Here is a 26,708-nt window from a genome sequence, read left to right as displayed (position 1 = left end):
GAAGCCGTTTCGGTTTCTGATTTGAACCCGGAATGTCCTGCTTTTCCTTAGGATGTCCCTATCTTCATCAGAGAAATGTTGGAGGCTACGGCATCCACAGACCCACCCACACCCCTGAACAGTAAGGTCTAGGATAGAGAGCTCACCCTGTCCCAGCCCAAAGTCCTCCAGGTTCAGCCCTCTCCCCAACACTGGGACTCATCAGCTCTCAGACAGTTCAGGCAGGTGGCATGAACCATGAGTTTCAGAGATGTTCTGCCGTTTCCAAATACTGTATGACTGTGGCAGCACGGCACTGATTTATTGATCAGATGGAGAGCTGCTGCCCCCTGCTGGTGGGTTTATAGGACTTCAATGTGACAACCTGGGTTGGTTCTCATAACAGCATGGTTTTGCAGGGATGGAAGGTTCCCCACAAATGTAGTATAAACAAGGAAATAAAGAAAATGTAGTAAGTTTTTAATAACCGAAACAGATGGAACAGAGATGCGGAGGGAGAGGAGGGGATCGTTCCAGGAAGAGGGAAAGAAAGGAAAGAAGGAGGGAAGAAGGAAAGAAACAGAAAGAGAGAGAGAGAGAAATCCTTCCACACTTGCAGCCAGACCTGGAATAGTGCAAAGCCAAGTAATCTGACTGAAAGGCCAGCAAAAATCCAGACTGGAAGGCAAAGTTTCTTACAAACTCTTGCAGTGGATCCAGACTTGAAACCTGACCAGGCAGCAGTAGGAAGAAAACACAAGTAAATGCTATTAAAAGCTTGCTGGGCCAAAAAGCTCCTGGAGCTGGACAGGAGTTCACTGCCACAGGCTGTTTGGGGTGGGGCAGCAGCTACTGCGGCTTCAGAGCATAGAAGACCCCCCAGCGCTGGTCCCCATCCGCACAGCGCTGCAGCTTCTCCCTCCATCCAGAGGCCAAGGACTCAAACTCGCTCTCTGAGAATTCCTAGGCAGAGAAGAAAGAGAAGAGTCACTCACAATCCCTGGTGGGGTGAAATTGATTGTTTTGTTCTCTGTCTAGGGAGGGGACAGATCTGTCAATTGAGGTTTCTTCCAGTTTCTCGTTTTTCCAAGCATAAGTTCAGTTGTTTCCACCTGCACATCAGTTTGGGGACTTATTTTTAAAGTCCTTGTGAAAATCCATCAGCATTTCAGTACAAATTTCTCCCAACATACACATTTTCTTCAGTATTTCTGCCTAATGCATGCATTTTTGCAAAGCATCTTTCCCCATATATTTATATTTCCCCTCAAAATGCATTTTTTATGCTTACTTTCACCAAGGTGTGCTTTTTTTATGCACACCTTACCTTCATTTTTGCATTTTTGTACATGTTGCTTGGTTAGAAACTGCTTTGCAAAATCCAGAAAAGTGCAAATTTCCAAGAATAGCTGTTTCAGTTCACATATTGTTCCAGTTGGTGCAAATTAGGTAGGTTCGTCTTTAAATTCAAACTGAATCATGTTGTCGTCCCCCCCATCACCGTATGGTTTGTTTTTATTTACACTGCTCAGAAATGCTATGATTATGCACAATATAAATGCTGTAAATAAACAGAGAACAAGAAGGAATTGTAAATGTCCTCATGGTGCAGTAGAAATATTTATGCTGCCCGCTCTCCGCTCCCTTGGAAGTTTTGCCTAATGTTTGTCTGAAATCTGCTTGCCTGGAGCTCCCACATGCTGGGAGGGGAAAGGATTATTACAATTAATTACACCTGTTTGTTGCTCATAAAAGGTCTCGAAGCAACTTACAACTGTAAAAAAAAAGAGACAAGTTCTAAAGCTTAAAACATCATATTCTAAAAGTGCTTCTCCTGCATTTTGATAAAAAGGACAAATCCTGCCTCGCCTCCGCCAAAGATGACCACCACAGCATTATTTACTTTGAGTGGCCATAATGCCACATGATAAAAAGGACAGATTGTACCCCAGCCTAGGTCACTGGTTCTACTTCAGCCCTTTTCAACTGCTTGCCCAGTCCTCCGAAATGCCCTTGCTCTCTCCCAATATTTGTTTTCATGGCGCCATCATTGGTCAGGGCCAGCCCACCCATGAGACAGACTGAAGCAGCTGCCTCGGGCGGCGGAATCCCAAGGCGATTCTCTGCTCCTGCCACCAGAGAAGTGAGAAGCGGCAGAGGCAGCTTCCGATGACATCTTACCACTGCTTCTGCTCACTTTTTCCCTGTCACCGGAGAAGTGACTCTGGCTTCCAGGTTTCGGCAAGATCTCCCCGGAAGCTGGAAGCCAAAGCCGTGTGACCCTGGTAAGCGAGGCTTTGGCAGAGGGGTGACGAAACAGGACAGGCTGCTCCTGCCTGTGGTCCAAGTCTGTCAGTTTTCAACAGGTAGATGTGTGTGTGTGTGTGTGTGTGTGTGTGTGTGTGCGTGTGTGTGTGTAGCCACACAGGGAGAGAGACAAGCTCAGCTCTAGGCTGCTTCATCTCCAATCTGCCGACCCACCTGGACAAATTGCTGCCGACTTCTTTCCAGCTCTTGCAGCTCTTGAGTCAAGGCTGACAGCATCCGCTCTGTATAGTCCAACGCCTGGACCTGCCTGAATCCAGCCTCCTGCAGCACCTGGAAGGTGTTGGCAATGAGGATGAGAGGTGAGGGACCTTTCTGAATTCAGCTCTGCCAGAATCAATGGCTCCCACCCCTACCACACCCAGCCTTTCGGGAGCCTGTTTATACGATCACATTCCCTACAGCAGTGGTTTTCAACCAGTGTGCTCTGGCACCCTAGGGCATAGATGTCAACTTTTACCTTTTTTAAAGGGAAATTCCCTTATTCTGAATAGGACTCCTCACAAGAAAAGGGAAAAGTTGACAGCTATGCCTTAGGGTGCCTTGAATGGTGCTCAGGGGTGCCTTGGGCAACACTGGCCTCTGTCTCTCCTTCTTTCCCTCCCTCCCTCTGATGCCCTCTCACGTCTCTGCCTCCCAAAGGCTTGCACAGCTGTTTGTTGCAGCAGCCCTGGCTACAAGCCCCCCAGGCGAATGGTGCCTCTGGGGCTGGCCAAGGGGTGCTGGTTGCCAGGAGCTGAGGTGGCCTCGGAGTAAGCAAGCAAGCAGGTGAGGGAGCCCAGCCAGCCAGCCCTCCAGCCCGTGCTGTTGGGAATGGACAGACAAGCCCCAGGCCCTGGTGGGGCAGTGTGAGGAGACACCTCTCTTTGGGGTGGGGAGCAGCTCAGAGACCAGGAGTGGCAGCAGCGGCTGGCCAAAGGACTCCCAAGGAGAGGGGAGAGGAAAAGAGGCTGAGGGAACCCTAAACACAAGGGAGGGTGTTCGAAAAAGAGTGAGAGGCTGTGGGCTCTGCAGGCAAGGGGTGACATAACTGGGCTCCTGAGCCCCACAGGGGTGCCACAGAAAGAATGCAGTGGGTCAAGGGAGCCTTGGACTCAAAAAGGTTGAAAACCCCTGCCCTAGATTGAAAGCAGCACGTTAAGGACAATCATGAATGATTCTGGATTGAGAAAAGCTATGTTTTGGGGCAACAAATAGGGTACGTAGCCTTAATCTAAGTAAAACACCTGCTATGGCCTTCTTACTTGCCTGCCTTCTTTCACAAACACACACACACCCATACCTGGCCATATTCCCAGGGTGTGAGAAGGCTGTAGCCCCTCCGTCTGACGTACTCCGTGAAAGCTTTTGACCAGGGGCGATGCCCACAGCAATAATCAGAGATGAGAAGCTGCCCGCCTGGCTTCAGCCATGACTAGAGAGGAGACAGAGAGATGGCTGGGTAAGATTTGAGGGCGGTGGGTGCTGGTGGGACAGGATCCAGAATGTTGTTGTTGTTGTTGTTGTTGTTTAGTCATTTAGTCGTGTCTGACTCTTTGTGACCCCATGGACCAGAGCATGCCAGGCACTTCTGTCTTCCACTGCCTGCCGCAGTTTGATCAAAAGGATCCAGAATACCATCATTAGTGAAATATACTCAGAGTCGCAAAGTGATTTCATGCTCTTTATTCAGCTCATAGTGGTGAGGAGGAATGAATAAATGTCCCCTCACAGTATCTGCTTTATATACATTATTTACACAATGGGCTGCACATGATTGGCTAATTCTGGAATTCTACTGTAAGCCAATCAGGTTGTGGATTCACTTCTATCTGGAGCAGGATTGGGTGGTTCCTGCCAACCAATCATACTGCTGCATTGTTCTAGGACCAATCAGACTGCTGCATTCTGAATCCTATTGTTCTAGGACCAATCAGACTGCTGCCTTTTGGATCCTATTGTTCTAGGACCAATCAGACTGCTACAGTTTGGATCCTATTCAACTCAGTACATAACACCCCTCCCCTCTAAGTTCCAGTCCTGCCCGGGAGGTCGCATTCATAGTCCTCAAGGTATGCCGGCGGCCTACGTGTGCGTTGTGGCCTGGGGTGTTCCCTGGTCCGGGCTCCGGGTTCTGGCTCGTGTTCCAAGGATGCTGGCTGTGATGCGGCTGTTTGGTCTGGTGCAACCGGCTCGCTCAGTCGTGGTTCTGGTTCCGGTGTCCTTTCGGCCTCACGGGTCCTCTCTGTATTTACTGATTCTGCCTCTCCTGCTGGCCCCTCCTGCTCTATGGGCCTCACTGCCCCGCTGTTCCCTTGGGACTCCTCTGACCTGTCCTCCTCCTGGTTTTCTCCCGGGAATCGTCGCCGTATCTGGTCGCAGTGGCGGCGCCAGCATTGCCCCCCATCCGTTAGCACCTCGTACGACACGGGGCCAGTGACCCTGGTGATTGTGGCGGGTACCCATGCTGGGCCTGCCCCAAAATTCTTTGCGTACACTGGGTCCTGGGCCTCGAAGGTCCGGGGGTTCCTGCCTTCCCCCACCACTACCTCATCCTGAGCTCTATCGGGGTGAAGGCGGTCCAATCTGATTGCAAGGCGCCGACCCATTAGTAGTTCAGCGGGGCTCCGGCCAGTCGTTGAGCTGGGGGTGCTGTGCTGTGCTAGAAGGAATGTGGCAAGGCGGTACTCCCAGTCCCCTTGCGTCATGCGGCGAAGGGTGTCCTTGGTGGTCCGCACCATGCGTTCTGCTTGGCCATTGGTGGCAGGGTGGAACGGCGCCGAACGGATGTGGCGGATGGCGTTCTGCGCTGTGAAGGTTTGGAATTCTCCTGACGTAAATGCTGTCCCGTTGTCTGAGACGAGAGTGTCAGGGAGCCCGTGGGTTGCAAACAGCCTGCGTAGTACCCGGATGGCTGCGGACGTGGAAGTGGACGGTACCAGTGCGACTTCCAGCCATTTGGTGTAGGAGTCCACCACTATGAAGAATGTTTTCCCCTGAAAGGGGCCAGCGAAATCCACATGCAGGCGTGACCATGGTGCTCGGGCGGACTCCCAGGACTGGACTGGGGCCCTTGGGGGATCTGGGCGGGATTCTTGGCAGGCCTGGCAGTGTTTGACCCAGGCCTCTATCTCTCCATCGATCCCCGGCCACCACACATAACTCCTGGCAAGGGCCTTCATTCTTACTACCCCTGGATGTGTCTCGTGTAGGGCTGTGAGGACTCTTTTGCAGAGGGGCTGGGGAACAACGACTCTGCTTCCCCATAACAGGCACCCCTTGTGGGCCGACAGTTCATGTTTGCGGGTTGTGTAGCCGGCGAATTCTGGCCCGGGGCTGCTGCTGGGCCATCCCCTCCACACCCAGTCCAGGACCCGGGAGATGACCCTATCTTTCTTGGAATGGTGTGCAACTTCTTGTGCCTGAATGGGGCGGTCGGGAAGCAGCTCCAGGCTCATAACCTCTTGTGCAGGTGCTGGGTCAGGGCCTGTTTCCGGTAGTGGTAGCCTGCTGAGGGCGTCCGCATGGCCCATCGCCTTCCCAGGTCGGTGAATCAGTGCATACTGGTAGCTGGCAAGGAAAATTGACCACCTGAGGACGCGAGGAGACAGCACTTGGGGGGTCTGCTTTTCGGGGGCAAACAAGCCAAGCAACGGCTTGTGGTCAGTCACCACGGTGAAGGGCCGCCCGTACAAGAAATCATGGAATTTTTTTACTCCCTTTACGATTGCCAGACCCTCCTTGTCGATTTGCGAGTAGTTCCGCTCGGTTGTGTTGAGTGTCTGGGAAAAGTACGCCACCGGTACCTCTCTTCCATCCGGGAGTTGGTGCCCCAGGACAGCTCCAATGCCATAGGGTGAGGCATCGCATGCTAGCACCACCGGCAGCCTCTCGTCGAAGTGTGCCAAGACCGAGTTTGAGACAAGCAAGTCCTTGACTGCCTGGAATGCGGCCTCCTGGCGCTGGCCCCACACCCAAGGGGCCCGCTTGTCCAGGAGTCTGTGTAGGGGCTCCGCTACCGCCGCCTTGTGGGGAAGGAAGGAATGGTAAAAGTTCAATAGTCCCAAGAAGGCCTGAAGTTCAGTCTTGCTCTTGGGCGCTGGGGCATCACAAATGGCCCGTACCTTGTCCCCAGTCGGGTGGACCCCTTCTGCGTCCACCATAAATCCCAGAAAGTCCACCTGAGGCACTCCTAGTAGACATTTTTCCCGCTTCACCTTGAGACCCGCCGTCTTGAAACGGTGCAGAACGGTGCGGAGGCGGTCCTCAAACTCCTCTGGTGTGGGGCCGGCAATCAACACATCATCGAAGAAGGGGGTGACGCCAGGAATCCCTTTAAGGAGAGAGTCCATTATATTCTGGAATATGCCTGGTGCCACGCTGACACCGAATTGCAGCCGCTTTACCCTGAACGCTCCTCTGTGCGTCACAATCGTCTGTGCCTCTGCTGTGGCCTCATCTACTGGCAGCTGTTGATATGCTTGGGCCAAGTCCAGCTTGCCAAAAATTTTCGACCCAGCCAGGGTGGCAAGGACATGGCTGACCACTGGCACTGGGTATGCGTGGGCCGTGAGGGCCTTGTTTATGGTACATTTGTAGTCTGCGCAGATGCGGACCGAACCATTAGGCTTGACGGGTGTGACGATTGGGGTTTCCCAGGGAGCATTAGGCACCGGCTCCAGCACTCCTTGCTCTACGAGTCGGTCCAATTCCTCGTCTATACGGGGTTTCAAGGCGAACGGGACCCGGCGGGCCTTGAGCCTGACCGGTCGTACTGCGGGGTCAAGCTGTAGCGCAATGGGGGGGCCCGTATACTGTCCCAATTTCCCATCGAAAACCCCTGGAAATTCCTTGCATATGGCGTCCACGTCCACTTGTAAGCTAGTGTGGTTCACCCCGGTGACAGCTAGCCCCAGTGGTCCAAACCATGCCAATCCCAGTAAGCTAATGTAGGGGCCCTTGACCACAAGCAAGTCCAGTTGCCGCGTCCGCCCTCGGTATTGCACCCTGAAGGTCCCCACCCCCATTGTGGGGACCTTACGTTTCTGGAAGTCCCGGAGGGTGAATGGGGCCGGCCTGAGTTTGGGACCCCCAGTGGGACACAGTTTCCTTAAGGTCCTTGCCGAGATTATGGATAGAGTTGAACCCGTGTCAAGCTCCATGCGGCATGGGGCCCCCTCTATCTGTACCTCTACATAAATTTTCTCTACGTTGGGGTGGGGCAACTGGTATACCTGGAAGTCCGTGAGCTCCGTCGAGTTGCCTTGGTGCGTTGGGCCCCGGGACCTGGGGCTCTTGGATTGGTCATCTGATGCCTGGTGTCGGGTGGGCCGAGCCCGACACACCCGGGCGATGTGTCCCGATTTTCTGCACTGCCTGCACTCTGCGTTGCGGAAACGGCAGGTCCTCCTCTCGTGACTCTCCCCGCAGCTTGCGCAGTTCCCTCCTTCTCGTCGAGGCAGCTGTGGTCTGTGCGCTGCTTGAGTGCGCTGCTGTACTCGGTGCACCTCCTCCCTGTCGGATCCTGAGTCGTCGGTGAGGTCTTCATGGTGGACCCTCGGTTGGGATGGCAGGCTCGGCCGTGCCTCTTGGGTCGACCTCTCGGCAGCTTCTGTTGCCAGGGCCTCCTCCAGAGCGACCTGGAACGTTAGGTCCTTCTTAGCGTAGAGGCGCCGTTGCAGCTTCTCATCCTTCAGGCCACCGACGAGGCGGTCACGAAGCATGTTCTCCAGCTCTGAGAAGTTGCAGAACCGGGCGGCTTGGCGGAGAGAGGTCACAAACCCAGTTATGGTTTCCCCAGGGGCTTGCCGCTTTGCGTAGAAGGCATTTCGACGAGCCACCACTGAGGGCTGCGGCGAAAAGTGCCCCTTCAGCTGTTCCATTATTGTTTTGTATGGAACAGTAGCGACGTCTTCAGGCGCAAGGAGAGCCCGGGCGATTTCAAACGTCTCCTCTCCGCAGACGCTGAAGAATATCGCCCTCTTCTTGGCGTCTTCTTCGTCGGTGACCCCTTTGGCTTCTAGGAGGAAGGTGAAACGGGAGGCGTACGCTTCCCAGTCTCCAGATGCTGGGTTGAATGGCGAGAAGCTGCTGTTGGCTGCCATTCTGAGTTCCTTGTGCCCCGGAGCTGAAGCCTGGATACACGGTGCGAGGCAGCGGTGCGGCAGTTGGCGGTGCTGCGGTGCTGTGTGTGGCAGTCAGCTCAGCGGGATCCCACCTTCGTCGCCAGTGAAATATACTCAGAGTCGCAAAGTGATTTCATGCTCTTTATTCAGCTCATAGTGGTGAGGAGGAATGAATAAATGTCCCCTCACAGTATCTGCTTTATATACATTATTTACACAATGGGCTGCACATGATTGGCTAATTCTGGAATTCTACTGTAAGCCAATCAGGTTGTGGATTCACTTCTATCTGGAGCAGGATTGGGTGGTTCCTGCCAACCAATCATACTGCTGCATTGTTCTAGGACCAATCAGACTGCTGCATTCTGAATCCTATTGTTCTAGGACCAATCAGACTGCTGCCTTTTGGATCCTATTGTTCTAGGACCAATCAGACTGCTACAGTTTGGATCCTATTCAACTCAGTACATAACAATTATAATTACAGTGGACGCTCGGGTTGCAAACGTGATCCATGCGGGATGCACGTTCGCAACCCGCAGCATTCGCAACCTGTGTCTGCACACACGCGGGTTGTGATTTGGCACTTCTGCGCATGCGCAACTGCTGAAACCCGGAAGTAACCCGTTCTGGTACTTCCCGCAAAGACGCAACCTGAAGTGGCTGTATCCCGAGGTATGACTGCATACTATTATTAATTTGTTGTTGTTGTTGTTGTTGTTGTTATTCACTCTTTATCCATAGATCTCAGGGAGGTTCACAGCATGGTGTTATAGATTTGCAGGAAAGGGGGGACTCTTTAAACCCTAGAAGTTGCTAAATGGTAGGATTTTGATTGCTTGGAGTACTGAAAGGAAGACTGGAGGCCAGTGGAAAAATATAGACTAAGTTTTCTTTCCAAGCTAAGGTCTCACCTGGGAGAGAGGCATTAGAACGGCAAAAGGTGTTGATAACGCATCTGAGGTGTGCCTGGAAAGCACAAGTCAGAGTGGTTTCCCCCTTGCCCTGTTCCTTGCCTGGGGAAAACCCACTCTTTAGTGCTAAACTGGAACAAACGTGGATCCAGGGAAAATATGGATTGCTGTTTGCTCCAACTGAACACTTTCCTGGGGGAAGCAGCTGGACAAGCGGAAGTGTGAATAAGCCCTTTGTTATGTTTACACCAAAGGTTGCTTCCTGTTTGTGTGTGTTTCCTCACAGAACTCAGCAGGAAGGAAGATAGAGGCAAAACCAGAATGTGATTGCTCTATCGCCACCTAATGTCAGCCTCCCTTCCTTCTGCCCTACCTGGGGTTGCCATATTTCAAAAAGCAAAATTCCTAACACCTGCAAAGTTGGTGGGATTTTTTTTAAGGAAGAACCAAAATTGTTGAGCTTTGGGAGCTGTTTCTGCTGCTTTTTCCATCGCGTTGCCATACATGCGGGTTTCCCCCCTCACACCTGAAAACCAGGACAGGTCAGGGTTTCTCCTGACGCATGGCAAGCCTGGCCCTACCAAACCCACTGGACACGAACCGCTTGTTAAGGGCATTGATAAAATAAAGTACTGCTGTTTCCCATGTACTCTGAGCGCTGCTTCATTTTAGGGCACTGGGGGAAAACACAGTTTTTGGATTCCACCAGAGGGCTGCCCCCAATGATGCGAGGCTGAATTGCTTGTATTTTTCTGCACGTTAAGAGGCAGGAGACTCACCAAGAACTTTGCAAAGAGAGCACTCTTGCCTGGCACATGCAGGACAGTGTCCCGGCTGTAGATGACATCAAAGGTGCTCTCTGGGAACGTCCTTCGCGTGGCATTGCCAATTTCAAACTGCACCTAGAAGCAGAGCCGGCACAAGAATGTTTCAGAGTGAAATCCAATCAGCAGCCTCTCCTACTAAGTAGCATTGCAGCTGATCCACCTAGGACAGGCATGTCTAAATTCAATCCTAAAAAAAGCTCAGCAACTCTGGTCAGCTCTCACGCATGTTCACTTCATCAAATCTGGCCCTCTTTGAAGAAAGTTTGGACACTCCTGACCTAGGAAGTGTTTTCACCCAAGCTCCCATGAAATGAACAGAAGATCTGCCCTTTTAGATGGCTGACTTAGAGAGCTACACAACATACATTTTTAGCTCTCCCCCTCCCGAATCCTGGGAATTGCTGTTTAGCCCTCACAGAGCTACAATTCCGAGCACCCTTAACCAACTATAGTTCATAGAATATTATTTTTTTTGCGGAGGGTGTGTGTGATGTACTTTTAAATGTATGGTGTGTACACAGCCTTCACTTGCTTAGCTGCTTCCAGATGACCTGATTATCCTGATATCTTTGCAGGGAGATTCAACAATATTGGCTATTGAATGAGCATTCATTTCTGTTCTGCTTTCGGGGAGGTTAAGTGATGTTTCTTCGAAACTAGAATTATCCCACACTTTCCAGTGCTTTTACCTGTAACTTTCCTTAATGCAAAAAGTCCAGTTTGGGGGAGGGGAAGCAGTTAGGGATGAAGGAATCTGTTAATTTCAGTTTGTCTCAGTTTCTCATTCTTCCAATTTTAAATTCAGTTCTCCGAATTTCCATAGCAATTTGTGATTTTTTAAAAACAATTTAAAGTCTCGATGAATTCCATATCAATTTATGGATATATATATATATATATATATATATGAATTACGTAGCAATTTGAGATTTTTTAAAAACATTAAAAAATCTTGATGAAAATTCATCAGTATTTTAGTGCATATTTCTTCCTAATACACACATTTTTGCATTCAGTTTTGTACATATTTTTGCACGTAATTAATATAAAATATATTTGTTGCTTGAATGAATATGCGCATTCTATGCACACTTGCTACTGATGCGTGCATGCTTGTACACAGTTTTTGGTTGGAGAACTGCAACTCAAAACTCAGAGAAGTGAGCATTGTGAAGGACAGCTGTATTCTGGTTTGAGTATCGATTCGAGAAGTGCAAGTTGGGTAGTTTCTCGTTTAAATGCAAACAAAAACGAATCTCTCCCCATCTCTTTGTTGCCCCAAAGCACCAAATCAGCTTTAACTGCTTAACATGAATTTGCTGACATGAGATTGAGCCAGTTTGCTACAGTCTAGATGCCCCTTTAATTCCCTTTAATTAATTCGGAAGGGCTGTCGCTCAGTGATGGAACATCAGCAATGCGTGCAGAAGGTCCCAGGTTCAATCCTAGCATCTCCAGGTAGGGCTGGGAATGTCTACCCTACCTGAAACCCCAGAGAGCCCCCTATCAGTCAGGTGGACCTGAAATAGGTATAACTAGTATAATAGGGCAGCTTCCTTTGGTTCCCTCTCCCTTTCCCCTCATCATTACCAAGGATCCAGTCTCCTTTTGCGCTCGTTCCAAAGCCAACTCCACCATGTTGTGGGAAAGATCCATGCCCAGGACTTCCACGCCAAACTCCTTGGGAGGAAAGGAAAGAGTCAGGGCACCTCAAGGCTAGATGATAGCTCAAAGATGGGACCATAATCATAGGCTGTCCGTGAACTCATTTTCTTTTAGGTTTACTTAAAATGTTGTGGTTCGGAGGTTTAATGCTTTGAGTTTTATAATGTACATTCTGGGAATGGGAGATCGTTTAATCCTGTTTTGTATGGTTTCCTTCCTTCCTTCCTTCCTTCCTTCCTTCCTTCCTTCCTTCCTTCCTTCCTTCCTTTTTCCTTTCTGCTCTCCTCTTTTGCTATATCCTTGCTGTCATATTTTTATGTTGTCACTGCTGAAAATACCATTAAAAAATTCCCTCCCCGTAAAAAAAATATGGGGCCATCATGGAAGTAAACAGGAGCTTCCAGCACTCAGTGGCATAGCGTGAGTTGCCAGTGCCCAGGGCTGCCCAGAGGAGGTGGTGGGAGAGAGGGAAACAGATGGAGAATGCATGCACATTCAGCTGTCTAACAGTATCCGCGCCACCCAGGAGATCACAGCCACAGAGATAAGAAGAGTCGTTCCATTGTCTGGAGAGGTCACTCCCTAGTTCTTACTGCGAGAAGTGAGGTTACAGGGAACCAGGCAGAAGGCCTTCTTGGTAGTGGCGCCCGCCCTGTGGAACGCCCTCCCATCAGATGTCAAGGAAATAAACAACTATCTGACTTTTAGAAGACATCTGAAGGCAGCCCTGTTTAGAGAAGTTTTTAATGTTTGAAGTTTTATTCTGTTTTTAGTCCTCTGTTGGGAGCCACCCAAAGTAGCTGGAGAAACCCAGCCAGATGGATGGGGTATAAATAATAAAATTATTATTATTATTATTATTATTATTATTCGTTCGCATGGAGAAGCTGTTTTCAACAGAGCCCAGCGATGGAAGCGCTTAGCTGCATTGAGGCAGCACCGGGTGTTGAAATTTTGCGCCCCTAACAATTGTGTGCCCATGCCCCCCCCACGCTACGTCACTGCCAGCACTAGAGTCTTAAGTCAGCCCTACCCATTGCAGTAATCTGATGTCTAGATTAGATGACTGCAAGGTGTTAGACGTGGGGCTGCCTCTGAAGACGGTTCAGCTGGTGCAGAATTCAGTGGCCAGGTTGCTCACTGGGGCAAGGCGGTTTGAGCATATTACACCGATCTCGGCCCAAGCTACCAGTCAGTTTCCAGGCCCAAGTCAAAGTGCTGGTTTTGACCTATAAAACCTTAAATAGACTTCATGGAAGATACAGCTATCAGTATCTACTAGCTGGGATGGCTGTGTTCCAGCCTCTGAATATCAGTTGCTGGAAATTGCAGGTGAAGAGAGTTCCAGCGGCACTTCTCCTGTTTGGGGGCTTCCTACAGACATCTGGGGGTCACCGTGAGAACAGGATGCTGGACTAAATGGACTTTGGGCCTGATCCAGCAGACAGGCTTTTCTTATGCTCACAGTCAACCCATGTTTTCTGGGATAAGGGACATGGATGGCATGCATGTCAAAAAAGGCCATACAGTCTGATAGAAGATGGAATGGTGGCTGATGATGCAATACTGCGATGTCACAAGTTGCACTCTTGCATCATTCCTTCTTGTCCGCTGCTCTGTAAACCTGGGGTGGGGAATCTGTGGCCCTCCAGAAGCTGTGGGGAAGCTAACGTCCATCAGCTCCAGCCAGCCCCTTCCCCCCTGTGTTGGATTTTAGTTGTGTAAGCTCCTTGGGAGTAGAGACCCGTCCTCTTGTACTCTGTGGAAGCACCATGCGACGCTGCCAGAGCCAACCATCGTCACCATTCTTAAAGGTAAAGGGTAAAGGGATCCTTGACCATTAGGTCCAGTCGTGACCGACTCTGGGGTTGCGGCGCTCATCTCGCTTTATTGGCCGAGGGAGCCAGCGTACAGCTTCCGGGTCATGTGGCCAGCATGACTAAGCCGCTTCTGGTGAACCAGAGCAGCGCACGGAAACGCCGTTTACCTTCCCGCTGGAGCGGTACCTATTTATCTACTTGCACTTGACATGCTTTCGAACTGCTAGGTTGGCAGCAGCAGGGACTGAGCAACGGGAGCTCACCCCGTCACGGGGATTCGAACCGCTGACCTTCTGATCGGCAAGTCCTAGGCCCTGTGGTTTAACCCACAGCGCCACCCGCGTCCTGTCACCATTCTTATTCAAAGGTTTATTTGCGCTTGTACCTTAGCCATGTAGAAGTCACTCCCGCCAAGTCCGCAGCCAACATCCAGCACTCGTTGGCCCTGTTTCAAATCCAGCATACGTACCAGCTCCTGTAGAGAGATGGGGAAGGGGTAGGCAGATCTCTGGCAGGAGGGCAAGGGCAGTAGCTGAGTGGGAAAGCACTGGCCTTGTGTGCAGCAGGAGCTCCCAGGTTCAATCCCACGTAGGGGTGGGAGAGACCCCTGCCTCAAACCCTGGAGAGCCACTGCCAGCCAGTGTAGACAGTGCTGAGCTGCATTGACCAATGGTCTGACTCAGTAATAGACAGTTTCCTATATAAGCCAGTCCTTTTTTTCAAGACCATGTGGACTAGAAACTTACTTTATTTCAAAGGGAATGTTGAGCATATTTCAAAGGGAATGTTATTATAATTTCCTAATATAGCTCAGTTGGTTAGAGCATGCTGCTGGTAAGGCCAAGGTTGCAGGTTCGATCCCCGTATGGGACAGCTGCATACTCCTGCATTGCAGGGGGTTGGACTGGATGATCTTTAGGATACCTTCCAACTCTACAATTCTGTGATTTCTATGAATAGAATTTCTCCCCAGCAACTGATGCCCTTGGCAAGTATCTCTGCAGACTTCCCCAACCTGGTGCCCTCAGGATGTTGCTAAGAGTCCAGCTCCCACCAGGCCCAGCCCACATGACCAGTGGTGAAGGATGATGGGAGTTGTAGTGCAAAATGTCCAGAAGGCACCAGTTTGAGGGAACCTGTTCTCCTATGTTAATAATTTCTGGCATCTTTAGCCTGTTTCCCCAAAGCCTGAGGTCGTGGACCTGCCCTCCACTTCCTTCCCCAGCTCCAGATACCTTGGTGGTCGTGAGGCCTCCGGTGCTGACGAACCCAGGCCCAAAGACCCACTCGTAGCGACGGATGTTGCGGGTGGCATACTGCTCGCTGTCTAGAAACTTCTGGAAGGTGTCGTATCCCCAGGTGGCCTCGGGGTTTCGGGGGACTTTCTGGAGAAGCCAGCACACCTGGTTGCGGTTTTGCTTCCTCTGTGAAAAGGAGCGTAAGCCAGAAACGGGATTCCCATCATCTCATTTTCGCTTTTTGAATTTTAAAACAAGTTTCTAGTCCCCAAGATCCTGGCAAACTGCGAGAGTCCCTGACCAAGCCGCCAGGGTAGAGCCTGGGGCCTAAGAAGTAAAGCGCTGGGAAGGATTAAATTCTGAGCAGCGGATGGAAAATTAAAAATAATAGTAACGAAAGTACTGTGGAATAAATATTAAGCATAAGGAAGAATAGAAGGGTGGGAACAACAACACCGTGAAAGAAGGGTGGGAGGTCAACTTATAAATTATGTATTAAATCTGATGTTAGTTTATATTTTAAAAAATGAAACTAAATAAAAATTAAGTGGCAAAAAAGCCACACCCTTCGATTTGGGGGCCCTGCCCTATCGTTGGGCAAGCAGGGTATTGCCCCCCAAACCATAGCCTGCCCTCAGCCAGCCCCTACCTGTTTACCTCCATACTTCCATCCTGTCCAGGGACTGTCACTGCCTGTCAGCTTCCTTCTCCTGAGTCTCAATGCTGCTGCTCTTGTAGAACTCAACAGGGCGGAGGCAGAACTAAAACCAACTGGCATTGGTGCTGCCTCCACCAGCTATGGGCGTCCTCTGCTTCCCATCCCACCAGTTCCAATGGGCACCAGATGCCATCGCTGCCCGATGACATCCTATGCAGAGGTGGCTGTGGTTGCATGGAAGGCCCTCGGCACGTGCTCCTGTGCTCCTCCGCATGTGGCGCAGCTTCAGAGCAGAAGGGCGGGAAGGGAAGAGGCGGTTACCTTGATGTAAGTTTGCACCGATCGGGACATGACTATCTCAAATCCATAGAGCTCGTTCCCGCACGTCTGATGGGCTGAAGTGAAGAGGTGATTGTATTCTGCAGGCGTTCGATAAAGAGTGGGGTTGAAGGCCCTTGGCTGGTCTCCTGCGGGGGAAAAGATGCTAATAGGATTGGGAGCTTGATTCTAGGCAACCAACCAGGGCCGGATTTAGGTTTGATGAGGCCCTAAGCTACTAAAAGTAATGGGGCCCTTTAATATGTCCAGCTGTCCTTTGTCAACAACAAATTGTTGCTATTTTTTGTGTTGAATATATGCTATATGGTAATTTATAGGACCTAATAGGTATCTAATGCCATTTGCACATGCAGAATGTAGGCACCCTATATATAGAAATGAGCAAACCAGTGATATTTTAGGGACTAGGCTAGCAGGCGGGGCCCATTTCTTACATCATAGGAGCCTACACAAAACACTGTTGCTGTATGTAAGTTTTATTTGTTTTTGATCTTATATTTTGGAAATGTACATCCAGTGGTTTTTTGGGGGCCCCCCCAAGAGAGCAGGGGCTTAAGCTATAGCTTGTTTAGCTTATACGTAAATCCGGCACTGAATCTAACCTCTGCAATGGATTCAGAGTTCAGGGCTGGGCAAAGTGGTCGGGGAGAGGCCCTTGCTCAGTGATGGGGTGATGCACATAGAGACCTATAAGCTCAGCTAACTAGCCAGGCTAGAGACCTTGTGCCTTTCTTTGTGCTAGGAGCAGCTTTAGTCCCAAGGTTGTAAACAACATCCCTAAGTGTCTACATTTGACAAAATAGAGTCCTTTGTTTCCTTGCTTAATGAATAGGTAATGAAGGCAAGACCATACATGGTATAATTAGTTGTGTTGTGTTGTAACTTTAGATTGGAGGAAGTTTATGCATATATATTGCTTAATAGATAACAGCTACCTATATTAAGCAGGCCCCACCCATTTTGGCTTGCTCAGCTTTTGGAGAGAGCCTGTTTATGACCTCCAGGTTTGTTAAATGCATTCCTCCTTGATTCCTGTTTATTTAGCCTAAAACTTGTATGCATGCTCAAGTACAGTGGTACCTCGGGTTAAGTACTTAATTCGTTCCGGAGATCCGTACTTAACCTGAAACTGTTCTTAACCTGAAGCACCACTTTAGCTAATGGGGCCTCCTGCTGCTGCCGTGCCGCCGGAGCACGATTTCTGTTCTCATCCTGAAGCAAAGTTCTTAACCTGAAGCACTATTTCTGGGTTAGCAGAGTCTGTAACCTGAAGTGTATGTAACCTGAAGTGTATGTAACCCGAGGTACCACTGTAGTTCTTTGTAGTTAAAAGGATTCCTCAGAGGAAATCTGATTGGTTCTTACAAACACTGTGTAAGAGTTCTTTTGTTAATAAAAACGGCCTGGACAAGGGAGTGGCTATTCGCACTTCCTCCCAGAGTCTTGCTGGCCAAGCCTCGTGTCTATTTTATTAATCAGGGTCCAGTCTTTTCCTTTGCCTTCAGAATGCAACAGGAGAGTGATCCCACTGAGCCATTATTGCTAGCAATAAACACCCTTTGTTTTCTCACTGCCGCATGGAGATTTCCCTCAGCCTCAAAGGTTAATTTTGCTACAGGAGCATTTCTTAACTGCACTGCCCACTGAATGTCAACTCCACTTATGGACCTTCCAGGGTCTCTTGGGAACTGGTCTCCTTTGCTCTGCCCCCTCACCCATTGGAACTACTGACCAGACTGGTAGAAGCAGGATTCCCGGAAGAAAAGTCGCCCTCCTGGACGCAGCCAGAGAAGCATCTTCTGGGCCACATCACTCACTTCGGTATCTGACAGGTACATGAAAAGCCAGTTGGAGAATATGAGGTCGAAGCTACGGGGGGAGGAGAAGAGAGAAAGGCTAAAGCTTTCTGGGAGATGATATATAATGAATTGAAAAGGATGTTTAAAACAACGTTTGTATAAAAACAACAACCCAGAAGCTTTTCTTAGGGACAGAACTACCTAAACTGTGTAGAAACTTATTCATGTATAGTAGCAAGAACATTACTCGCCTCAAAACAGAAAGAAGCAGAAGTCCCAGCAAAGGAAGAATGGATACAAAAAACTTATGGAATATGCAGAAATGGAAAAAAATACCAGAACAATAAGAAATCAAGATAACAAACTTTTTTTTATAAAAGAATGGAAATGGTTTGTTGGATATTTCCAGATTGTAAATTGTAAACAGATTGTAAACAGATAAGAACATTGTCAGGGTTATTGTAATAACCTGCAGTTTCGTAAGAGTATATATTGAAAGTAGATGATTAAATGAGCAAATTAAGTTAATTTGGATATGCAGAAGATATTAAAAATAAATTTAAGGGACCGCAGGAAGAGGGGGAAGGAAGTCAAGTTTTGAAATGTTACAATGATTTTAAAATTAGTGAAATGTCTAAACCTGAAAAGCATAAATAAAATTTAAAGAAGAAGAAGAGAGAAATCACTGTGAATCCTGCAAGGCCTGCTCCTTGCTTGCCTGGTCCATTCCCACCAGGCCTGGGAGGCCCTGACCGACTCCAGCTATAAAGGCTGCGTTGATGGGAGCTTGTATGAAGGAGAACCAGAGAGGTTCCATTTTGCCTCAGATAATAGGCATTAGCTCGGATCAAGACAAACAGAACGTTGGCCTTCTCGGCGGTTAGCCTCCTCTGTAACTTTTCCACCTCAAAAGAACACCATTCCCTCTGAGATTCCGGGGACAAAAACTGGGACGCTTCTTTTTTCTTTTTGGGTCCTGAGCTCTCGCGCATGCGCAAGGGCGCAAGAGCAAAAGATGCTCGCTTTTTGTTCCCGCAAGACCAAAAAACAAGCGGCTTTCATTCTGGTGCTCTGGCGCAAGCCAGCTGACATGCACTAGAGCACCAGACCCAAAATATAGGACATTCCAGGATCCAATCAGAAGCGGGATTGGCTTCTGTGATTCCGGGATATCCTGCTTAAATCGGGACTATTGAGCGGTATGTAACACTACGATGTATAGTCAGCAGAAAGCTGGCCCAAAGCTGATAAGCACCCTGGCACCCCATCACATACAAATTTAGCTCTTGCCCTCCCACTTCCCTCAAAAATGTACTGACAAGCAAACTAAGCGAAAGCTGCCAGACCTCCCATCACCCCCTAACCTGTGTACCAAGCCAGTGTAACTGCTAGTTTTGCAAGATGAGATAAGACAAAAATAAGTAGTTTTAGGTTGCCATGGGGATCGCTTGCACTAAATGACAATAGAAGCGTAGCAAGTATTAACATATGGAGTTAACTGTATAAATTGTGCGAAAAGATGAGCAGGATTTGGAACTTGGTGCCTTTTTTCTCCAGTCTGAATAAATCTTTTCTTTTACCCCAACCCTGGTGTGATTATTGACTTGTCACCCCAGCATTGGACCATTGCGTCTGAAGCTCAGGATGTCTAGAGACCTTCAGGGTGGGGGTCCTTCACCCCATGGGCCTGATTAGACCCACCAGCTCTTTCCATTTGGCTCACAAGGCCCCCCAAAAGAGAGAGAAAAAGTATAATAAATCGCCACTGAAATCAACAGTAAAATCTGTTTCTACCTCTGGCTTGGCAACTGCAGGCTGGTAACGTCGGCCTGTAGGAAATCCACGTTTGGCTGGTGTCCGTTCTCTTGTCGGTTGTGCGCCAGGAAGCTCTCCATGAAATCCACAGCTGTGACGTGGTGCGCCAGCTTCGCAAGAGCTGCTGTGAACCGGCTGACAGAAAAGCAGGGAGAGGGAGGTCATAGGCCTCAAACCCAACAAGCACATTTCTCCTCTACTCTTCCCCTCGTCCCTGAAATGGGCAATAATAATAATAATAATTTAGTTATATCCCGCCCTTCCCAGCCGAAGCCGGGCTCAGAGGGCCTGTTTTTGCCTCATTTGAGACTGTTTTGAGAGCTAGTGTGATGTAGTGGTTAAGAGCGGTGAACTCGTAATCTGGTGAACCGGGTTCGCTTCCCCGCTCCTCCACATGCAGCTGCTGGGTGACCTTGGGCCAGTCACACTTCTCTGAAGTCTCTCAGCCCCACTCACCTCACAGAGTGTTTGTTGTGGGGAGGAAGGGAAAGGAGAATGTTAGCCGCTTTGAGACTCCTTCGGGTAGTGATAAAGTGGGATATCAAATCCAAACTACTCTTCTTCATTGCATTGGCAGCGCATTTTCCAAGGCATCTGGGGTTCCCCCAGGGGTGAGCGCAGCGAAAGGGGCTCTACGATGTGCAAAGTTGCTGGATTTGACATAGCAGTTTCCAGCTGCTTCCAAGAGGTGGAGAACTTCAGGCCCAGGGGCCAGATGCGGCCCTACAGAGCTCTCTGTCTGCTGGGATTCTCCCCAAGGGCCCTGCCCACCACAGGGATGTGGCCCTTGGAATGTTGCTTAGAAGGGAATGTGGCCCTCAAGCTAGAAGAAGCTTCCCCATCTTTGCATTAGAGTGAAGCAACTGCCACAGATGTCATTTAACAATGACTTAACAATGTGTGGTCTGTTCAGTGCAAGAGGAGTGCTGTATGCAAGTGGACTTAATGGGATAAAAGGCTCTAACAGCCTGTATTCCTAACGCTATTCTACTGCTTGCTTTTGTGGATTTAAACTGTGCTACCGGGGCCCCTCTCCTGCTGCAGAATGAGTTTAGCTGCACGTTTTGAATCCAGGCACCCAGCCGGTTCTTTCATTATTTACCCTACACATGTGGATCACAGGGATTCTATTTTCCTCCCACAAGATGGGTGTGTTTTGCGGCCTGCCCTGTGCCCCCTAAGCTGTTTGCCACCCTTGGGTGTGTGGGAGGGCAATGTCCCCTCACTTGTACAATGGTACCTCGGGTTACATACGCTTTAGGTTACAGACTCCGCTAACCCAGAAATAGTACCTCGGGTTAAGAACTTTGCTTCAGGATGAGAACAGAAATCGTGCTCCGGCGGCCGTGGCAGCAGCGGGAGGCCCCATTAGCTAAAGTGGTGCTTCAGGTTAAGAACAGTTTCAGGTTAAGAATGGACCTCTGGAACCAATTAATTACTTAACCCGCGGTACCACCGTACTTCAATAAGATTCTCTGGTTGGTTTCAGTGTAAATATGTAAATTGGGGGTGGACTATCCTTCTCCTGAAGCCACAAATGATCCTAGGCCAGCTCTGAATGCCTCTGAACATGTACAAAATGCTTTCCCCCCTCTTCCTAGTGAACAGCATAGCCAACAAGCACTGGGGACAAAACCTTCAGGCAGGCAATCTGCTGTCAGTTGTTTGGGTTTTTTTGGGTGGGGTGAAATCAAGGTCTTGCCAAGACAGTTGGCCGCCTGAAGCAAAGGACTCTCCCTATCTGCTGGCTGAGGCAGCTGCCTCCCTCTGCCCAATGGTAGAGCTGGTTCTGCTGGAAATGAAACAACAGGATTTGCATAGCTGAAGGGGGGAGGGAGACAGCAGGACTCCTGGGTTCCCCTCTGGCCCTGGAAGGACAGTAGAAATCCTTGGGGCTTTATTGCATTATTACAGCTTTATCTGTGGAAAGGAAAATGAGGCATTGTGTGTGAAAGGGGGAGAGCGAGATGGCTTGACCAGACTTTTGGCCTGGGAGAAGTAGGGTCATCACCTGCTCCCTGCACTAAGACTCACCCTATGCCTGCTCCCAGTTCCAACACGTCCTGTCCTTTCAGGCAAGGCAAGAGGGCAATGATCTCTGGGGTGTCTTCCTGTGTGAGTTGCTGGGCCCCCGAGTCCAGCATCATCTCCTGCACTGAGGAGTTTTGCGAATGTTCTTCCCAGAACTTCCGCATCCTCAGACGAGGCGAAGTTTCTGCTGCTGTGGGAGCAGGTAAGAAAGCAGTGGCTCATTTATTTTCCCCAATTTTATCTCCTCCCTTTTCTGCCCCCCCACCCCCAACAGTTCATTCTCCCAACAACCCTGAGAGGAGGAGAGCAGGAGAGGAAGAGAATCATCCAGTGAGCTTCATGGCGGAGTAAGGATTTGTACCTGGATCTCCTAAAGAGGATATTCTCTTGACTTAACAGAAAGAGAAAAATGGCAATAATATATTATATTATCACAGAATCGTAGAATTGTAGAGTTGGAAGGGACGCCAAGGAATCTTAGCTAAGGTATCTGTGACGGATGGCCATTATATTATATATTTCATAAAATGTATACACTGCTTGCAAAAACAACAACTAAGAAAAGCCTTACAAAAGATTATTAAATCCCTCCTTTCTTCCAAGCACCTCAAGGGGGGCATATAAATGGTTTAGCCCCTCCCCATTATATCCAGTGCTTTTTTTCTAATAAAAATGTTTAGGGGTACTCTCATTTTGACTCAAGAAAATCACCATTTTATAGTTCAAATCGGGGGAAATAAATACAGTAAATGGACAAAAGGCCACCATCAGGGGTAGTAACGGAACTGACTATTCACTGTGCTAGAGAAGAAACTAAAAATTTAAATTTTTTTAGTTTCTTCTCCCATTAGACTCACAAAATGTTTAGGGGTATGCATACCCCTCTCACCCCCCCAGAAAAAAAGCACTGATTATATCCCACATAAAAACCCTCCCCAACATGAGTGCCAATGAGGGTTCTCCCAGGTTTGGTAAACAGCATGGGAGCTAGGGAGTTCTGCCACTGCTCCAAGAACATAGCCAGGATTTATGTTGGGGTGGGGGTGGCTGGACACGTCCACCTGTCCTGTTCCAGAACCGAGCGACCTGCAACGCGATTGGTCAGTTCGCCAGTTGCCTCGCCAGAATGCGCCGCAATATCTTCCATGTGACCTCAGCAAGCATTTCAGTTTCAAACAGTCTGATCGTTCATAGTTTTAGTTAAGTGTTTTTATTTATTTACTTGATTTTATTTTTGGGGGTGGGGGAGCAATGGCAAGCTTATGAGTTAGCAAGGCAGAAAGCGGGGGGAGGGGTGTGCAACATTTGAGGAGGCAGGAGACCTTTGGGTGGTAGATGGTGGTGATGCTGCAGAAAGTTCACAGGAAAGGATGCACCAGCGATGTGCCCGCGTGTCGTGCAATGGCTAAGAACCCAAGGCAAGAACAAGGAGTCGGTGCTGGGTTTGGGAAGAAGACAAAAGAAACCAGTGCTGAGATTGAAAGAGGAGCGTCCCTTTGATGCCAGAGGCCAGAGGACTTTGGCAGCAGACGGCTGGACAGAGGAGAGAGGATCGAGGTGAGAGGTTGAAACAGCAAAGAGGAGAAAATAGTTCAAACAAGAGACAACCAAGGGTCTGCCGAGGGGACTTAAGAGGACCCTCCTGAGACCTCAGTTTCTTTTGTGAAGTATTTGGGGTGTGGGTGACAGTGCGCCCTGTTGCCATATTCCAGGCTTCTCTCTGCCTTCTGTGCCTTTGGGAAGCCAGGAAAGAAACCCCACTAATTTCCATCCACCCTACAAATAGTATTTGCTCCTGGACTCTTATTTCCGTTGCCTGGCTTAGGAACTGTTCCCTTCCCTTCATTGTCATTTCTCCCCCCCCCCCCCGACTCCCAAAATCTGCCCACCCACAGCAGCCCCACTCACGTCCTGCCATGGGATCAGCTTGCTCCTTCTGAATGTTCCCTGGGCCCAGCGTTCTGATTAATCATTAATTGACAATTGTCCTGATAATGGGGCGGGCAGGCAATCGGCATGATCACCAGTTCAATCCACCTGACCCTGCCTATCATCCAGGAAAAAAATGGGAAAGAATCCCTGTGGAATTTCCCCCACTCCAAATTAATTGCCGCATTTAACCTGCCTTAGAAAGAGCAGTTGGAGAACCAGGCCATGAGCGCATCTAGCTTAGTACTGCCAACACAGACCTGCAGCCGCTCCCCTGGATTTCAGGCAGGCCTGTTTGAAGATGCTGAACCTGAGACCTTTTATGTCCCACAGGAAGATGCTCTACCACTGACCTTAAGGTCCACAAATAACAACACTTTGGTGGTCCTGAGCCTCAAGGAGGTTAGATGGGTTTCAACTAGGGCCAGGGCCTTTTCAGCACTGGCCCCGACGTGGTGGAATGCTCTGTCACAAGAGTCTAGGGCCCTGCGGGACTTGACATCTTTCCGCAGGGCCTGCAAGACAGAGCTGTTCCGCCTGGCCTTTGGTTTGGACTCAGTCTGACCCTTATGTTTCCCTCCCCTTATGGTCTTGATTTATCAGCTATTTTAAAATGAGGCTGCATGTTAAATTGCATTTTAAACTGTATTTTAAATTGGTTTTTTTTTCTCCCTCTCTTTTCCCCCTATTATGTTTTTACTGAGATTTTATTTTATTGGTGTTAGCCGCCCTGAGCCCGGCTCTGGCCAGGGAGGGTGGGATATAAATAAAAATTTATTATTATTTATTATTATTAGCTTTGAGAAATTCCTCCATTGCAGGGGGTTGAACTAGAAGATCCTCGTGGTCCCTTCCAATTCTTCTATATTTCTGGGAGGGATACACCAGAGACCAGATTCAAATTCCCACTGGGTTAGGTAGGATTAGCTGCACTGTACTCTCTCTGTCTCCTAGCCTAGTGAACCTACCTCATGGGATTGTTGTGAGGACAAACAATCCCTTCTTTGGAGGTCTTTAAGCAGAGGCTTGACAAGGATATGTCAGGAATGCTCTGATGGTGTTTCCTGCTTGGCAGGGGGTTGGACTCGATGGCCCTTGTGGTCTCTTCCAACTCTATGATTCTATGAAATGGCGTAAGGCAATGTCTTGGATCCTAGTTGGGCTTCTGCTTGCAGAAGGTGATCACCCCCAACTCCCCCTGCAGCCTCTGGAGTTTGTACTCCCCAGAAATCCCTGCTGGATTGGGGAACTCTTTCCACCAAAGGCGGCATGGGCGGCAGATCAAGTGGCTGCAGCAGAAATTGGCAAAAATCACCTCCCTCGGCCTTTTGCTAGCAGGATCCCCGCACTGTGTCTCAGTACCACCAATGGATTAAAAGAGCACCTACTTAGGATCCAAGATTACAGTACATTCCTTCGCCACCCTGGGCGCTTCTCCTAAGAATTTTTCCTTTTGTGTTGTGCCTTTTAGATTGTAAGCTTGTAGGCAGGGGCTGTCTTGTTTTAGCTGAATGTTATGTAAGCTGTTTTGGAAGCAGAGGGGGGAAACAAATGCTATTAATGATAATGCACATACACTGCTCTGAGCGAGGTGGGAAGGCAAGGGGGAGTTTAAAATGCAATTAAGGCAAACATCCAGGGGCGGAGAGAAATGTACCCAAGAGATGCTCCTTACTCAAACTTGCTTGCCCAAAAATAAAATAAAAATCAACAGCATGCCAAGAAAGGAAGGCTAGATTTCAACAAGCTAATGCTAAGCTTGCCTTAGAACTGAGAAGATAACAAGTTATAGGCAGAAAAATGCAGCAGGAATTTGAACAACCAAAGGAAAAAAGAAGATGCATTGTGGGGGAGTCAGGATGCAAAGACAGTGATAAGTTAACGATAAGATAAGGGGTGTTTTGCAAGGAGAGATGCTCTAGGTAGCCTTTGAGAACTGAGCATCAATATGAGGCAGCTACTACAGATGGGCTCCTTCTTATAAGGCTTGGTCTAAAAACAAGTCACCCCCACACTGTAGGGCAGGGATGGGGAAACTCAGGCCCAGAGGCCCAATGTGGCCCTCCAGAATTCTATATCTGGCCCCTCATAACTTTCTCCACACACGACACTGGCACTGCACTCTAATAATGCCCCTTGCTTGCCTGGAAGGAGGCTAGAGAAGGGGGTGGGGTGGGGGTGGGTGTAGAAACTAGCCTACCATACCAAGGTAAAAATTGCATTCATTTCTTGCCTCTGGCCCCACACATCACTGGTATGTGGCCTAGCAGGGAATGCAGCCCTCAGGCTGAGAAAGAGCCTATGAAGAGCATGCCGGCTAACACTCCAGTGGCCCATCTAGTCCAGCTTCCTGTTTGCGCAGTGGCCGCTCAGATGCGCTGATGGGAAACTTGCAAGCAGAACCCAAGCACAAGAGTGCTCTCCCTGCTATGGTTTCCAGCAACTGGCATTCAGAAGCATTACTGCATACCCTCCAACATTTTCCCAATGAAAAATGGGACATCTTATTTCATGATGATGATGATGATGATAATCATCATAATTTATTATTTGTATCCTGCCATCTGACTGGGTTGCCCCAGGCACTCTGGACAGCTTCCAACATAGATAAAAACATAATGAAGCAGTAAACATTTTCTAAGAAAAAAATCTCTACGTAGGCCTGCTTTCAGATGTCTTCTAAAGGTTGCATAGTTACTTATCTGCTTGGCTCAGGGGTTGCATAACTCCATACGCTCCAACATTTCTCCGATGAAAATAGGGACGTCTTTAGGAAAAGTGGGACATTCCAGGATCAAATCAGAAACCTGTAAATCCAGGACTGTTACTAGAAAATAGGGACAGCTAGAGGGTCCGTTTCTGCCTCTGACCATGGAAGCAGAGCTAGCCATTGATAGTCTTATCTTATCCCTGTTACATGGGATCTGTTCCTTTTTATTGTACAAGATCTGCATTAACGTTAAAACCCATGTAGGGAGCTTAAGCCCGCAACCCAATACCTACTTACTTAGACTCATGGAATTGTAGAGTTGGAAGGGGCCACGAGGCCCTCTAGTCCAACCCCCTGCAATGCAGGAATCTTTTGCCCAATGTGGGACTCGAACCCGCGACCCTGAGGTTAAGCGTCTGGTGCTCTATCCCCAGCAACTGAGCTATCCCCACGGTGCAAAATATGTGTCAGAATAAAGGCTCATTGAACTGAGCAAGATTTACTTTCCGGTAGGCAATGTGGTGAAAATCACTTTTAATAGTTAAATAAGAATAT

General features: G+C 49.0%; 1 protein-coding gene and 1 long non-coding RNA gene across 5 annotated transcripts; one reads left to right on the top strand and one right to left on the bottom strand.

Moving 5' to 3' along the window:
- Window positions 1–438: 438 nt before the first annotated feature.
- LOC308465239 (uncharacterized protein) lies at window positions 439–25,592 on the bottom strand. 3 transcript variants are annotated; one of them, XM_080984971.1, is made up of 12 exons: window positions 24,412–25,592; window positions 21,518–21,704; window positions 19,463–19,618; window positions 17,602–17,738; window positions 15,852–15,997; window positions 14,870–15,058; window positions 14,020–14,109; window positions 11,740–11,829; window positions 10,102–10,224; window positions 3,587–3,718; window positions 2,461–2,577; window positions 439–942 (listed from the first exon to the last, which is right to left on the bottom strand). In XM_080984971.1, exons 2-12 carry the CDS (start codon window positions 21,676–21,678, stop codon window positions 829–831), a joined length of 1,455 nt encoding a protein of 484 aa, XP_080841097.1. In that variant the 5' UTR covers window positions 21,679–21,704; window positions 24,412–25,592; the 3' UTR covers window positions 439–828. The 3 variants fall into 3 exon arrangements, with proteins under 3 accessions (XP_080841097.1, XP_080841096.1, XP_080841098.1); XM_080984970.1 differs by lacking the exon at window positions 24,412–25,592 and adding an exon at window positions 23,423–24,257; XM_080984972.1 differs by lacking the exon at window positions 24,412–25,592 and adding an exon at window positions 22,837–23,385.
- Window positions 13,019–21,953, top strand: LOC308465241. 2 transcript variants are annotated; one of them, XR_013980382.1, is made up of 4 exons: window positions 13,019–13,628; window positions 15,621–15,857; window positions 17,545–17,701; window positions 21,789–21,953. It is a non-coding gene; the product is annotated as an uncharacterized lncRNA (long non-coding RNA). The 2 variants fall into 2 exon arrangements; XR_013980381.1 differs by lacking the exon at window positions 17,545–17,701.
- Window positions 25,593–26,708: the final 1,116 nt, after the last annotated feature.

The sequence above is a fragment of the Podarcis pityusensis genome (assembly GCF_964106645.2).
Source record: "Podarcis pityusensis genome assembly, chromosome: 16".
Lineage (NCBI taxonomy): Eukaryota > Metazoa > Chordata > Lepidosauria > Squamata > Lacertidae > Podarcis > Podarcis pityusensis.
This window is presented reverse-complemented; position numbering and strand designations above follow the sequence as displayed.

What these genes read in the sequence shown, in the direction of transcription:
- LOC308465239 (XM_080984970.1), bottom strand. An exon ending in AAAAGGAGACTGGATCCTTG is followed by an intron (nt 10,225 to 11,739) that starts GTAATGATGAGG and finishes CTCTGCTTCTAG; the next exon opens with GTGCAGTTTGAAATTGGCAA. An exon ending in CTCTCTTTGCAAAGTTCTTG is followed by an intron (nt 3,719 to 10,101) that starts GTGAGTCTCCTG and finishes TCTCCTCTCTAG; the next exon opens with TCATGGCTGAAGCCAGGCGG.